Source organism: Sminthopsis crassicaudata, chromosome 1, assembly GCF_048593235.1.
Source record: "Sminthopsis crassicaudata isolate SCR6 chromosome 1, ASM4859323v1, whole genome shotgun sequence".
Taxonomy (NCBI): domain Eukaryota; kingdom Metazoa; phylum Chordata; class Mammalia; order Dasyuromorphia; family Dasyuridae; genus Sminthopsis; species Sminthopsis crassicaudata.
Window position 1 is genome coordinate 663777591 of NC_133617.1, and position 16574 is coordinate 663794164.

General features: G+C 35.8%; 1 protein-coding gene across 4 annotated transcripts in view; it reads right to left on the minus strand.

Moving 5' to 3' along the window:
- Positions 1-16574, minus strand: part of KLHL18 (kelch like family member 18) — a 77926-nt gene that overhangs the window by 28666 nt on the left and 32686 nt on the right. For all 4 annotated transcript variants that reach the window (XM_074311402.1, XM_074311311.1, XM_074311489.1 and 1 more), the window contains 2 exons: positions 2184-2314; positions 395-535 (listed from right to left, as the gene is read on the minus strand). In XM_074311402.1, the coding sequence (XP_074167503.1) occupies positions 395-535; positions 2184-2314 (272 nt within the window). The remainder of the gene's footprint in view (positions 1-394; positions 536-2183; positions 2315-16574) is intronic.

Sequence of the window (16574 nt, forward strand, 5' to 3'; positions counted from 1 at the left end):
CTGCACTGATCCAGACCTCATCATAATTAGCTATAATTCACAATGTGCCTTTCCTTGAAGGACAGCTTAGAGGGTTATGGAGATGCTGCATTATAAAAATCCTGCAGGCTAGGGTTCTGTAAGTGATGGAAACTTTTTTTTGTATTTTGTTTTTTTTTTAACAGAAGGATAACTTTCAGTAAATGCTATTTTGGGAAAAATAATCTGGCTGTGGGTAGTTGTGACTTCATTCAGATTTTTAAAAATATCACTTCTGCAGCACCGACTTTCTTACCAACAGGCTTTTTCATGCAAACAATACCTAAGCAGTTAGGGTCCTGGAAACGCCAACCACGAATCTGCAGAGCAAAGGGAGACCATTTTCTCCCCTGCTAGCTTCTCTAAGCCCACTCACCGTTCTCTGAGGAATGTGCAGCAAGCGTCTTTGATGTTCTGCAACTGTAGGAAACTGGCCCCCATGAGCAAGGACTGGACATTTTGCTGATCAATGGCAAGGTGACCATTGTAGGCAAAGTTAATCAGAGCCTCCAGGGCACTAGAGTGAAGAAAAGGAAAAAGCAGCAAAGTTAACCAGAGCTATTTCTCTGCCAACTTTCACATTCAAGAGGCTAAGAAAAATGTACCAGACTCAAAGTCAGACTGTATGAGAGACATGTCTTGTCTCACTCTAGGTAGGGCTCTACTTGACCTCAATATCCCTCCCTTCACATCTAAGATTATCTGCTGGTTAAGTAATTTCTAAACAAGCTTTTCTTCCATGTCTCTTTGGAGTCTCTCTGAATTTCACTTACCCTTGCTTCATTTTTGGCACCTATTCCCCCTCTTCAGACCCCTCCAAATTTTTTCTTTCTCTGATACCACAAAGATTTTAATTTTCCCCACTATATACATATTTTACAAACACACACACACACATACACACGTTCTTCACTCAAGTTCCCTTGCTCATCAGAATATACTCTCACCTTCATCTCCTGACCTTCTGCTGTTTCATTCTCTGGTTTCCCTATCCCTCTCTCTAGCTCCAAGGACTATCCGGACCCTGAGCACATATCACTTTGAAAAATCACCACCCAAAGATTTGGCCTTAAGGAAAAGGTTCAACAAGACCATCCTTTCCCTATGTCTTATCCCCCTAATATATATTCCAAGCTGGACTAACACCTGTCAATGGCAGTGGACCTTTCCTGCAACATCTGGGTGGAACTGGAAGCCTATATGGCACTACTGGAGGGAGTCACCCTTCCCACCTATGAAAACATACTGAGGGATTTGTACCACAGAGAATGTACTCAAAGAACCCCAGTCATTTGTATGGCTTGACATGCCAAATGTGTTCCTTTCCCCAGAAGCACTTCAATAATAGCACTCTGATTGCTAAGGCAATTAACATACAATTAACAGCTTTGCTTTTCACTTATGATCTAAGGAAAAGTTTTATTTCTTTTTGTTGAAAGGGTAGCAGCAATCAGGAGGCTCAAGTAATATCAGCACCACCACACTTAAAGCATGGCTGAGATCAACTAAGAGCAGGTAGTAACTTCTAAGCCTGGAAGCAAAAGTCTTTAAAAAAAAAGTGAGAAGTTAATATGCATCATTCAGAACCCAACGTGTAGGCAGGCTTTTGCCCCTACCAGATCCAAACACAATGGGAAGTTATCAAACTGCCTGAGTTTCAAGGTAACATTAGGAGCCTTGTTTCCTATATCTCCTTAATAGACATATTTAACCTGACTCTCTTCTCTCCAATACATAATGTGGAAATCTCTCATTTCAGAATCTCTGACCATTCTCCTCACTATTTCCAGCATGATTTTTCAGTAATGGTTTAATCCTAGGAGGCCAACAAGACTATGAAATAGATAAAAGATTATCATAGCAACATGTAGCCTGAAGCAGGTCATCTGCCTTTGCTCAGATCAAAACTTAGTTAGCAATGTTCATATTTCTCACTGATGCTAATCAAAATATAACATTTGCCAAGCACTGGGCTTTCAGTATGCACTGATACTGCCCCTAATAAGGAAAAGAATAGAAGAAATAAATAAATAAAAAGGCAAAACACTGCTCTCAGACACATAAGCAAAATCTGCAAGTATTGAAGGACAAGTGTAAAGAAAAGACTTAAACAACCACAAGCAGATTCTCTGATGTAAATGCATAGTACAATCACTGGTAATTACCTTGGGTCCATTCCTTGCATTACAATCTCATCCTGCTTACATTCCATCATGTCATTGGTAAACATAGCATGAAAGTACGGGATAGATGCAGCTAAGACAATCCGGTGGGCACTGAATTTGTGATCTCCAACCTGCAGAGGGAGAAAGCCATAGAAAAACAAAGTGAGGGATATAAACAGATAAATTCAGCCTGCCTGCTTTACTCACCCTGGACACTTGCCATTGCCTGGAGATAGCTTGAGGTAAAGTCTCACAAATGTGTCCCTTAGGTCTGGCTCTGGGCTGCCTCTGTGCCCCAACAGGTTCCCCATCTTTATATCTATGCAGGCAGTTGCCTCCTCTACAGTGACAATTACAAGACCAGATTTCAAACCCTCTGACCTAGAGGAGAGGTCCTTGCCCAAAGATACTGACTTCCAATTTACACACAGTTCTGAAAACTTCACCCATCTCAGTCCTAAGACTGTACACAGATTTGAAGAAACAGGCAAGAAAAGGGAGAGAATAGACTGCTTTCTAATAAAAGACTTTTAAGATATATATTCTAAATACTTTACAAAGATTATCTCATTTGATCCCTACAACAACCCCATGAGGTAAAAATCTTCCCATTTTGGAGATAAGAAAAATGAGGCAGCCAACAGTTAAGTGACCTGCTCTGAATTACAAAGCTATTAAGTGTCTGAGGCAGAATCTGAACTCAGGTCTTCCAGACTCCATGAATATGTTCTATCCATGGTTCCACCTCATGGTCCAACTTTTTCTCTGATTGCTAAGACAAGGAAGCAGTTTGCATTTCAGAGAAATTTCAATCTCAAATGGTTAAAAAAAAAAAAAAAGCATTGATACTTTAAGGGACATGTTTCAGTTATACAGAAAATTCATTCATTTGGAAATGGCTGATTCCAATGACAAAATGTTACTCTGTCATTCAGTATATTTGCTGTATTCAATAAATTCAAGTATTCAATCTTCACTTTTGTCTCTATGTTCCAGGAGACCATCCTTTTATTCCTCCCTTATGAATCCTCCCACTTTAATCAACTGATAAATATATCTTTATTTATTAAGGAATTACCACGTGCCAGGCATGTGGTTACTGTAGATACAAAGACTAAAAAACAACCAAGAAAATTCCTAAACATATATTATCACATTTTTGTAAGGAAATTGATATTAAGAAATAAAAATACAAAATGACCTATGTCAAATTACCAAACTACTAATGGCTAAATGAAACATACTTAGTCAGAAAACAGTATTAATGATTAAAACTGAAGAAAATCCACACTAAAATAGTAATTAATCAGAACCAATACAAAGCATTTGTGGACTAAGATACATTTAATGGCTATCCATCCACCCACAACCATTGTTACACTGGGCAACTTGGCACAATAAAGCTCTTTGCCACAAGAAAAGCTTTCTAACATTAAAATCATAGACATTTTTAAAAAGCAATATTTTAAAATGTTTATCATGCCCTATTGCTCTTCATATGTTTTATATAGACAACTACTAAGCCCTCATTTTAGTTTTCAACTAAATCCAAAAGAAAAGTGATAATGTGATAAGCAAGCTCATATCCTTAACCTTAAGCAAAAGGAGGGAAAAACTTCAACTATTCAGAACCAAGTATATTTGGTTTTGAACCACTTGCTTTATTCTACTATATTATCTTTTCTCACTCTGAAGAATCTGATACTGTGAAAAGGTACAGAACTGCCCTTATTAAGAGGTGTCTGTCTCCAGGGATGTCTTCCAATGAGGCACAAGGGCAAGTTCACTTCTGGACAAGTTCATGAAGTAACAAGCTTCATTAAGGCAAAAATAGGTATGAAAAAGGCTACCTAAGGCTCCTGAAATCATGGTCTCAATCATTATCCAAGCTTACTAATGAAGAAATGACTTCATTTGGTTTTATATAAAATAGGTATTTAATAAATTTATACTAAATTGAAGAGTTTCCCATAGAATTATTTATATGTTCATTTGAAGATTTTCCAATACAAGAAAACCAATGATACGAAAACTTTTTTAGGCCAAGGATGCTGTTCCTTCTAATTACTATTTTTTATCAAGAATATCCCAGTAACTCCATTATATTTCATGGCTTAGTCAAATAAACATTTCTTAAGTGCTTATTCTGTATAAGATTGTAGAAATGTAGCAATAAAATTATTAGGAAATAGTAATAAAAATGCCATTTTAACTCAGGACTGTAGCTAAGCATTTACTGAATACAAAGTAAATATAAAACATAGAAGTCCCTGTTTAGAAGTGCTTTCCATGTAACAGTTAATAATAACAGCAATTTTCAAACTTTAAAGCAGTGATCCTCAAACTTTTTAAAAAGAGGGCCAGTTCATTGTCCCTCAGACTGTAGAAGGGCCGGACTACAGTAAAAACAAAAACTCACACTCTGTCTCCACCCCTCAGCCCTTTTGCCATAACCTGGGGGGCCGCATAAATGTCCTCAGCGGCTGCATCTGGCCCGAGGGCCGTAGTTTGAGAACCCCTGCTTTAAAGCAGATGATATAGTCTTTTGGTTCTAATTCAGTGTTCTTTCTACCAGAATAAGATGTCAAACTGAATGTGGTAGTTAATTATAAAAATAAGATGGTACACAACAAGGTGCTCATTTTGTATACTTGTCAGAAGCAACAAAGGAATTAGAATTGGGAAAAAAACCCACTCCTGTTGTAAAATCCTCTAGGGCATTGGTGTCAAACTCAGAAAGAACTAGGAAAGAGACAAAACTGTATATAAGGATGCATGTAGACCACATATCAGTTTAGAAAACATGTGGTTTGTGCATGTGTGTGTTTATAACACACATGTATAAAATTGATTTCTTTTGTTAAATATTTACCAATTAGATTTTAATCTGTTTTGGACTATATGCCTGTGTTTGAAACCTCTGCTCTAGGGACTTCCATGGAGGATGAAGGGGTTTCTGGGATAGGATAGGCAGGGTGGAGGGGAAAGAAGGCATTCTAGCTAGGGTGGACAATATAAACAAAGAAGCAGAAACTGTGGGGAAGGAATGAAGAAACTGGCCTTATTAGACCAAGAAATCAATGTCTAAGTATGGGAATGACAGATGAGGAAGAACGAAGCTGGATTTTAGAAGGTAAATCAAGACGAATACTATTTAGTAGAGTATCAAGGAGAGGAATCACGATTAAAGCTGTTTCATGAAGATTCGGTATGAACCAAGTGATTCTACAGGATGGATTACAGATTTGGTCCTGGTCACTCTGCCAAATCCAGATTCTGACCATGTCACTCCACTACCCAAAAAATTCCACTCGTTTCCCAATACCGCTAGGATAAAATGGAGGCTAAAGTCCTTTATCATATACTTCCTCTCAATTTTTCTAGGTTTACTACCCATTCATTACTGCTCTTCTTCTTCCAGAACTCCAATATGGCCAAACTGATGGTATCTGCTTCTCTCTGCTTCCTCTCTCCATGTCTTTGCCCAGCCTACTCCATTTGCCTAGCACACCCTATCTCCTCATCCTCCTGCCCATCCTCCCCACCCCAAAACAATCTCTTCCCTGTTTCAAGGCTAAGCTGAAGTGGCTCTTGCTACTAAAGTTTATCACGATCCTTCTAGTTCTGCTAATGCCCCATCCCAAAAATTACTTTATAGATATTGAGTAATGAATTATCTATCTAGGTCCAATTATTTCCCCCAAAAGAACAAAAGGTTCTTGAGGTCAGGGACTACTCTATTTTTGTCTTTGCCAATGCCTGGCACATAGGAAGTGCTGAAAAAAATGTTTGCTGAATAAATGAAAGACTGGAGAAAGAAGGAAGGTTTCAGAGAAGCTTTAGGGAAAGAAAGGTCTGTTTAGGACCCATTAAATCTTCTCATTATTCTAAGTTGAAAGAAATATGCAAAGTGTTTTAATAGTGCCTCTGTTTAAAGATTTCCCTCAACACCAGCTGTTACATTTCTAGGTCAAAGTCACAGGGCAAATATTTCTACTCAATTTTGTTTTATCCACAAAAAGAGTTAAGGTTATGACATTTTTTTCTCTCTAATGCTGCTCCTCAAAATTACAAATGACATTTTGCTAACAATATAACATCACAAAGTGCCCAGTTGGTCTCCTTTACCCTGGACCTACCACTGTTACATTTGACTTATTTAAACTTCCTAGGCTTCACTTTCTTCACCTGCAAAATAGGAAGAATATACTGGATTATCTCCAATTAGAGTCCACTCCAGCTCTAAGGTTAATGCTTCTTTTCTGCATATTCTAAAATTCAGATCATAAGAAAAACAATGTGAAGAAGCTAGAGATGTTAAACAATAAAAGCAAACCTTGGGAAGTCACTCTATGTAGAAACTGAATTAAGAATAGCACCTTCTTCCATATATTGGCCAAAATGTGAGTTCACCCTAAGTACTGTCCTAGTAAAAGATTGTGTTTGCTTTCTGAGGATTATTCCAGCTAAATTTGGAAAGACTCATCCTTATTTGGCTAGCCTCTTGGTGATGAAGTGGTCCTGAGCCCTATAAGACTCACTGCTGGTTCTCCAGAATGGTGGAAAGGAGAGAAAAATATCCTAAGAAATCTTTAAAAATCAACTCAATGCCAAATTTAATTCAACAAGTATTTACTAAACATCTAGTATGTATTTAAGGCACTGCTAGATACAAAGACAAAAACCTTACAGAGAGAAAAGCATATAATTCTATTGAAGTCCATACTATTTTTTGTTTAATTTTTATTTTTGTTCACATCTTTTATTTTTAAATATATTTTCCCAATTACATGTTAGAACAATTTTTAACATTTTAAAAAAGTTTTTAATTCCAAATTCCATCTCTCCCTCTCTCTCTTACTGCCTCCCTGAGACATGCATAAGACATATCTTTGTCATTTTGTACAAAAAGACTTGAATTATAAAAAAAGAATGAAGGTGAGAAAGAGGAAGGAAGGAAGGAAGAAGGGAGGGAGGGAAGGAGGGAGGGAGAGAAAGAGGAAGAGAGGGAGAGAGGGAGGGAAGAAAATATAGAATGTTTCAGTCTGTATCAGACTGTATAACTTCCTTCTTCAGAAGCTGAAAAAATGCTTCATCATTACTCCCTTGGGATTGTCTTGAAAACCCATGTTGCTAAGAATAGCTGAGTCATTCACAATTCTTCATCACACAATATTATTGTTACTGTGTATAGTATTCTCCTGCTCATTTCACTCATTTCATCAGTTCATTTAAGTCTTTCCAGATTCTTATGAAATTAAACTGCATGTCATTTCTTACAGCACAATAATGTTCCTTTGGTCATTGTTCAATTGATGACCATCCTCTGAAACTTGTATTACCATCAACTCCTCCAATTTTTAGTGGATTCAATATGGACAAATGATTTCCTCTAGCAAAATTTATCAGCAAACTACTAAAAAAGCAAATCTCATTTTAAAATTCTATGTTCCCATCATAGGCACCACTATTCACCCATGTTTGAAACCTTGGTATTATCTTTGACTTTTCCATTAAATTTACCTTTCATATCCAATCAGTAACTAAGTCCTGTCAATTTTACCTCCTCAGTCTCTCTTGAATGTGTTCCTTCCTTTGAATGCCCACAGCTATCATCCTGGTTGAGGATCTCATTAGTATCTTGTTTGGATGACTTCAACAGCCTCTAAAAGGCCTTCCTATTCCCTAATCTAACCTTTATATTATTGAAAGAATAATCTTCCTTAGAGATAAGTCAAGTCACTCTTTTACTCAAAAATCTTTAGTGACTTTTTAATTGCCAACTAAGTCAACTTCAAAACATTTTGGCTTCAAGGCCTCCCCAATCTGGCACCTTGGGGGCTATTTGGATCTTCTCTCTCATCACTCCTCTTCACACAGTCTATACTATAATCAACTTTAAGTACTCTATCCCCAGAATATACTTTGTATTTTGTTCATTCTGTTCCCAGTACCTAGAATATTCTCCTTCATCTTGTCTACTGAATTCCTACCTATCTTATAAAGTTCAGCCCAAATGTCACTTCCTCCATGAAGCCTTTCCTAAATCCTCCAGTCTGTAGTGGACTTTTCCTCCTTATAATTCACATAAAACTTTTGTCCTGTACCAATATAATTTTGTGTTATAGCATATTTTAATAAATTGTGTATAAACCATATTCTCCTATTAGGCTAAGTTCAGTGAGAACTGATCTTGGTTAAGCTTGGTATCTCCTCCAGCATTTAGTTCAGTGCTCTGCGCAAAACTTGTTTTGAAGAAGATTGTTCAAACATTGCCCATATTTATTTAGATTTAATATTCCTTACTGATGATCAAAAGTGCTTTCCTCAGGATGATTTCAGAGAGACTTGGAAAGACTTACAGGAACTGATGCTAAGTGAAAAGAGGAGGGAGGGAGAGAGGGAAAGGGAGAGGAAGAGGGAAAGGGAGAGGGAGAGGGAGAAGGAGAAGGAGAGGGAGAAGAAGGAGAGGGAGAGGGAGAAAGAGAGGGAGAAGGAGAGGGAGATGTTTCTGATTCCCTCAAGCACAGTACTCTAATTCAGAGATTTAAACTCAAGTAAATTTTTGAAAATTACTAAACTAGATTGGCTTATTATGCCTCTCCATGTGCAAAACATGCATTTAGTGCCCCCACTAACATTCACACTTAACGAGAGAGCATGTCAGAACCAGTGATTTATCCATAGTTGGAAAATTTGCAGTGAATAAAGACTGCAGAGCAAATTAAAGACAATTATGGGATTGCCTAGGCATGTACAACACCCCTGAATTTACTGCAAAGAAAAAAAAAAATTAATTCAAAGGGAAAAGCCTAAACCACTTCCCATTTAAAAAGGAGGGAACAATCACTTAGAATTTGGCTTACTTTTAACATTGCCAAATCGAGAAAGTCTTTCCTTCCTCATCATTATGCTTTATTTTTTTTTTTTTTTAATTTTAACACTATGATCTGAGTAGTGAGAGACAGAAGGGGAACGTTTTTCAGATAAGTAGGTAAAGTGAGTTGAAACTAGTTTACAACAGTGGAAGACACTGGGTAAGTAAAAAGAATCAAGAAAATTATTTTTTCAGCTTGATAAAAGTAGTGAGCCAAAGTCCATTCATTCAAACAACTATTAATACCAACTATATGCTATAATATTAGTAGTTCATAATTTGATAAATCAGTAAGAATTATAAATACTTTTCTCAAACTAATGAATTAAGCATTCTCAGCATTGTTATTCGAGAGATGGGATGATATAGTAGAATTAAAAGAGCTGGGTTTTAATCCTATCCCTATCTCATACCTCTGTCAATCTCAGTCTCCTCATCTATAAAAGGGACAGAATGGGATATTCCATTGGCATAGGCAACTTGCTACTGAGGAAATTCCCACTAATGAGGCAAGTTAACATTGACTCTACAATTATAGCCTTAAACTCCTGACAAAATGGACTCAGTTTGCAGATTCCCACATCAACAATGTGGGAATGTTTCGCTTTACTATGTCTTTTTCTTTCTTTTTTCTTAAATATAGGAAGAATGGAGATAAAATAATTTTTTGTTAATTAAAAAAATTATTTTTTAAAAGAAGCTAATCCACATCTGGCACATGTACTCCATTCTGGGTCAGGTCTGAGATACTTGAGGTCTTTCGGTGCAAGGTATAGTGCTGAAGCTTTCCTTTCAGTGGTAGGTCCTGATTAAGGTATGATTTTGCCTGAAGTTTTAAATCCTTCTGCCTCCAATGATGTCTTAATCCCAAGTCCTTTTAACCTAAGCATGGTGACAAAACCTGGTCTACTGCCCATTGTATCTCTACTCCTTATTTTTCTACCACTTAAGTAAATGCCCTTGTCAAATGCATATTATTTAAGGTTAGTAAATATTTTTTCTGTCCACTTTCATCCATATGATGGCTAAATCAAAGAAATGTGTTTTGCTATAAATGTATAAAAAAGTAAGTCATATTCCATACCACTATTCTACTCTTTTCTGATAATATCATATAAACCAATATGGTTCTAACTAAAAATCCTAAACTTCTACCTTTAAGAGTTACCAAGGATACTAAGAGTTTAAGTGACTGACCCAGGGTCAGAATGCTAGCATATATGGGCAGGGAAGACTTGAATACTTATCTGATAGGGTTGTTGTGAAAAAAAATCACTTGGTAAATCTTGAAGCACTACACAGAGATAGAAATGTCTAGCTAAACTCTAAGTTCATTGTTTTTTCTACCATGCCACGTTTGTCCTCTAGTATTTTTTCTTCATATTTAACACAATATTTGATACTGAGAGATATTCAATGATATATCAACAATAGATCAATATAATAAAAGATAAATATAAAATCCTACACGGGTTCAAAAAATAAATATAAAATCCTACATGGGTTCAAAAAATAAATATAAAATCCTACATGAGTTCAAAAAAACAATTTCATAAGCATAAAATAGAGGAGGAGCAGGCAGATAACAAACAGTTCTTATGAAAAAGCTCTAGGGTTTTAGTAGATTAAAAGCTCAATATAAGTCAACAGAAAAACATGGCAGCCAAGAAAACAACTGTTATTGCAGGCCCCACTGAGAAACACAGTGTCCAGAGCAAACACTCTGGCCTAGTTAGACCTAATGTAGAAAACTGGCTTTAGTGTTATGTTTCTGGAAAGATGTTCACAAGGTGGAGAACATCCAGAAAGGAATGATGAGGATAGTAAAATGCTTTAAACCAATGTCATATGAAGATAATCTGAAGGAACTAGCATTAGCCTGAAAGATTTAAGTTGGATCAATAGGAATGGACAGATGGAAGGTATTCTAAGTGTTACCAGAAAGAGGGACTGTATTTATTCTGCTTACCCCAAGAAGGCAGAACTTGGAACAGTAAGCAGAAGATGCAGTGTCAGATTTAAGTTCAAAATAAAGGCAAAACTAGCTGGCTGAAGATTTACTTCATACATCCTCAAAGAAAAGAAGTATTTAGAAAAGACCAATAGATAGGATACAGACACAGTTCAAAACAGCTCTCCCTATTTGTACAGTGGATAAAACACAGACTTAGTTCAAGCAATTTCTCCCTGGTAGTTTGCCAGGGCATCTCAGTGTCCCTACACTCTTTAAAATTATATTCTTAGAGCTTCCTAGAGTTGTCTTTAAGAAATTTAAGTTTCTATAGCAAGAATTCTTAACTTTTTTAATATCATGGTCCCTCTGGCAATCTGATTAAATCTTATGGTCTTTTTCTTAGTATGATATTTTCAAATGAATTTTTAAAAATTCATAGGATGGTAAAAGAAATTGATGATATGGAAATAGTTATTAAAAGATATTAAAATTTCACAGGTTAAGAAACTCTGCTCTATAGAAAACAAGGGACTCTAGGGTGAAAAGAAGGTAAAACCAACGGTCAGAAGTTAGATCAAGATGAAAAATGATGGCAGAAAACCCAACAGGAGAACAAAAAATAATGTTGAGTGGTCCTAGGACTTGGGCATCCAAATATCTGACTGTGAGGTATTGGTGGATAAGAAGAAATAGAGGTTTTGCTTTTCCAAATGAGTATACCCCATTCTAACAAGGGGAACAGGAAAACATATGGAGCAATTTATCAAATTCCAGTACTGAAATGGTTTTTAAAAAGAACCAAAAGGCACAATGAAAGGGAGTATAGAGAACTTAACACAGTATTCAAAGGGGAAAGAACATACTAAAGGTTTTTAAGGTATGGCCTGTATGAATCCTAAAAGTAAGCAAAGGCCTTGATCTAATACCCAAGAATCAGCACAAAGTTATTTGCTGATAGGAAGGAAAACAAGAGTATGCTAAGCACCTCCCCTTTATCCCTGTGTTCTACTCATATACTAATGTGTGCCATATTTATTCCTCAATCCTAGACTAAATTCCTTAAAGGATTTTGTTTTTGTGCTTTTCCCAGCCTAGAATAGTACTCTATACACTTGGATATGTATTATTAGGATTATTAGAGTAACTAGAAAGAGGAGTAGTCCATTAAAAATAAACTGTGCCATGTGAAAGTTTGAGAATCAAATATGTGTCCTCTGTTTGATAAGATTATATTGTTTCCTCCAAACTAGAGGGTGTGTTTTGAATTGTTCTTCCAGTTGCAGGTATGGATTTATATTGATCTATCCAGACTCACCTGCCCACGCTGTGTTTTTGATGTGACTAAAAGCACAAAATTGGCAAGATGACCAGACAGGAACCAAGTCTTATTCATGTTTACATCCTCGTACTGTGCCTGGCATGATTCCTAACATATAGTAGGCATACAATATGTGCTTGCTGCATGAAAAATAATGGCCTTCCAATTTCAATAGACTTGTGATAGAAAGAGTCAGCTGCATCCAGGGAGAGGACTGTGGGGATTGAATGTGGATCACAACATAGTATTTTCATTTTTTGTTGTTTGTTTTTCTTTATCGTTTTTTTTCCCTCCTTTGATCTAACTTTTCTTATGCAGCAAGAAATTTGTTTAGAATAATTGCACATGTTTAACCTACATTGGATTGCTGTCTAAGGGAGGGGGCAAGTGGGAAAGAAGAAAAATTTGGAACACAAGGTTTTGTAAGGATCAATAATGAAAATTATCTTTGCAAGTATTTTGAAAAATAAAAAGCTATTATTATTAACATAAAAAAGAATGGTCTTCACAGGGCTTAAAACTATACTTTGGCATCAAATACGGTTTCTAATTGAGCAAATGGCACATAGTCACTGGAATATAAATATGAATGCCTGAAATTACTAAGGAGGTCTGATCTTTGAAACACTGGATTGGGAGTTTCCTTACTTTTGAATTTCAGTCCTAGCTCACTGGTTTAGTCAGATTGTTCATACATACTATGCCTCAGATTCTCAAAATGGAGTATTGTAGAAGTATTAACTAACCCCAAGTGTAATACTTCAAAGGGATTAAAAGATTATAGAATCAGAGTTGGAAGTGACCACAAAGGTCACCTAAAATAAAATGATAACATTTATATAATTCTGACTATATGCCATGCACTGTACACAATTGTACATGCTTTACAAGTATTATTTCAGTAGATCCTGACAAAAATTTTGGGAGGTAGGTGCTATTATTACTCCGATTTTATAGATGAGAAGACTAATATGCTCAGAGTAATACATCTACTCCAACTGGTACCTATTAAGTCCTCAAAATAAATACCATAAATACAGTCAATGGTAATTATTAATCATTAGGCACTCACTAATGTTGTATAAACATCTAGAGATCACAGCAGCAAATCTTTAAAAGTCAAACCATTTTAAATATGCCTGTTATGTGAACTGTGAGAGTTAAGAGCCAAAGAACAGCACAAGCTAAAAGGAGCCAGAAATCACCAAGTACTTCTGCCATAGCTTAACACCATAATTTGCTTTCTTTAAACTTTCCATTCATTTCCTTCCATGGGAACACCAAGGGACATTCCATTCCTTTTTTGTGCTTTTACCCAAGAGGTACCCTGGGGTCAGGTCAACATGAGCAATCTGTTATTGGGATTCTCTGTTACTGGGATTCCTCTGCACCTTGACAAGCACTGGCAAAACATAAGGCTTTATTTAGAGTACTTGTTATACCCAAGAAGGAAAATCGCATTAAGAGATTATGAGCAGAAAAATATAGCTGGAAATAATTGTTACAGAAGAGGTTGGGGTTTCCCCCCAAAATATTAATTCCTGCCAACACCAAGGAGATTTAAATAGCAACAAACTATTCACTCAGGGGAAAAGATCCTGTGACCTTCTGATGCAGTTACATGGACACCAAGAAAGACTATTATAACTTGTTATTGTCAGGGACTTTACTCTTAAGAGAAGTCACATGGAAGAACTACAATGGCAAGATTACTTGACTGGAGAAAAGCTAGGTTCCTGTCCTGGCTTTTCATCTTAAGAGATGTGTCACCTGCACATCTCTTAGATTCAGTTTTACTTCCCTTCAAATGGAAATATCAATTTTTTAACCTAATTTACCAGCTAAAGGAAGCATTTTATAAACTAAAAAGTTAAATTAATGCAAGCTACTATTATTAGTAAGAAAGAAGAGCAGATACTTCTCATCTATGATGTCTAGGTTTTTGCTGCTCCTAAAAGTAGTAGGGAGTTGGACAACCTTTTGGGTAACAAAATACCAACCAAGCTATATCCATTTATCAAGGATTTATATATTTACTATCACATTAAGTTCCATTGTAATCTCTGTGCAAATAATTCTCAGTTTTAGATGTCAAGTTCTAGTCTCTCTGCTAAATCCCAATTCCAAATCATCAACTGCCTACTGAACATTTCCAACTGGATATTTCATTGGCACCTCAATCTCTACATGTCCAAAACAGAATTCATTATCTCTCTCCAAACCCACTCTCTTCCTAATTTTTCTGTTTTTGTCAAGGAATCCATAATCCTGTCAGACATACAGGTTTGTAACCTGTTTTCTCTCTCTCCTTCATATAACATATCCAATCAGTTGCCAACTTCTGCCACTTCTATAATATCTCTCAGATCCATCCCTTTTTTCCAGAACCAGAACCTCTATCCTGATAACATTATCTTTTTCCTTCATCTTGGCCTTCAAATCATTCTTAAACAAGGTTTCCAGTTAGATAACATTCTTTTTGGAGGACAAGATTAAAAACAAAATAGGAAATGAACAGTTCTACTTTCTCATCTATTGACAGCATAGCCATCTAGTCCAAGCTGTTGGACCTCTTTCTTTTAACTTATTCCCTCCATACTATAAGGATCCATGATTTATTACTACATGTACTTCCTCACAATACATAAAGAAATTAATTCAGGCTATTGACTGGAAGGTCAAATACTGAAGTTGAAGCTTAAATACTTTGGTTATATAATGAGAAGAGAAGACTCATTGGAAAAGACCTTGATGTAGGGAAAAATTGAAGACAAAAAAAAAAAAGGGAACAGTTGAGAATGAGATAAAGAGTGTGTCATGGAAGCAATGAACATGAGCTTGGACAGACTTCAGGAGATTGTCAAGGATATAAGGGCCTGATGAACTATGGTCCATGAGATCCAAAAAGTTGGACACGACTGAACAACAACAAAAAAAAACTCCCTCAACCAATAAAATCACAAGCTTTCTGCATTTTGGTTAATGATTTTCATGAATTGTTGAGTTCTTGAACCCTGAGTAAAACAAAACAAAGCAAAACAAAACAACAACAAAAATTCTATTGCTTTTAGGATTTTTTTCACATGCCTCAGTTGAGTGTGAGTTCAAGCATTCTTGAACACAATTCTCTTAGGTTCATACCGATATTTTATATTTGTCCTTTGATATGTGTCCTTCCCTCAGTCTTTTATACATGTTCATCTTAAATCTGAAAAGTTTTCTCTATAGCTTTAAGTTTTCTCCTTATAGAATTATTATTTAAGAGTGTGTTATGAATTAATTTTTAAAGTTATTTAGACATTTTAGAGGCAAGAGAGATCAATCTCTCTTAACTACATTCATCTTTTTTGAGTATCCAACCATTTTGATATAGATTTTTCATTTTTAGGTTAGATTATTCATTCAGCATTTCTTGTTGTTGCTACTGAAGCATACCTATTTTTTCTTAGAATTTAAAAAACAACTACTAAACAAACCCTGATTATCTGGTATATTATTATATACCAGGGTATATACCTGTCAATGTCCAATATTTCTTTTAGTTGTTATAAAGTTTATATATTTATATAGGATACTTGCCAAGCCTTCAGTTTGCTGAGTGGAACAATAGAGAGTGACAAAATCAGACTAATAGTCTTAGCCATGATGGATCTGACCTCTTATATACACTCAGGTAGGGTGGTGGTTGCTACTCATTTCTGTGCTGCTTTCCTGATGGGGTGATGGGGTCCTTCTATTTCTATAGCCTCCAACTAAGATCAGCAATAGCCTAAAGAATAAGGGTGGGAAAGAGCATTAGGTTATGGTCCTGAAGGGATCAAAAGAAAGACCTAGCAAGAAATTTTGACAAAAGATATATGATTTCTTCCAGGATAGGAAGCATAAAGACAATACCCTATGGACGTTCTCATTGTTCAGGTGACTAGAATGAGGCTTGTTACACTGGAAAGATCTAAGGGATAAAGGTGCTAAAAAATGTTAACTTACAAAGATCTTAGTTCTAAAGCAGCTCATATAATGGACAGTATAGTGCATTTATTTTTTAAAATAGTAATTCTATCATTATTTATTATTAAATTAATTAAATATAATATAAATATCATATAAAAATATAAATATCATATAAAATTAACAATTTAATAATAATAATAATAATAATAATTTAAGACAATGGATTTAGCCATAAAACATGTTACCATATAAAAAGAGGTTCTGTCCCTGTCACTTTGTATCATGTAAATA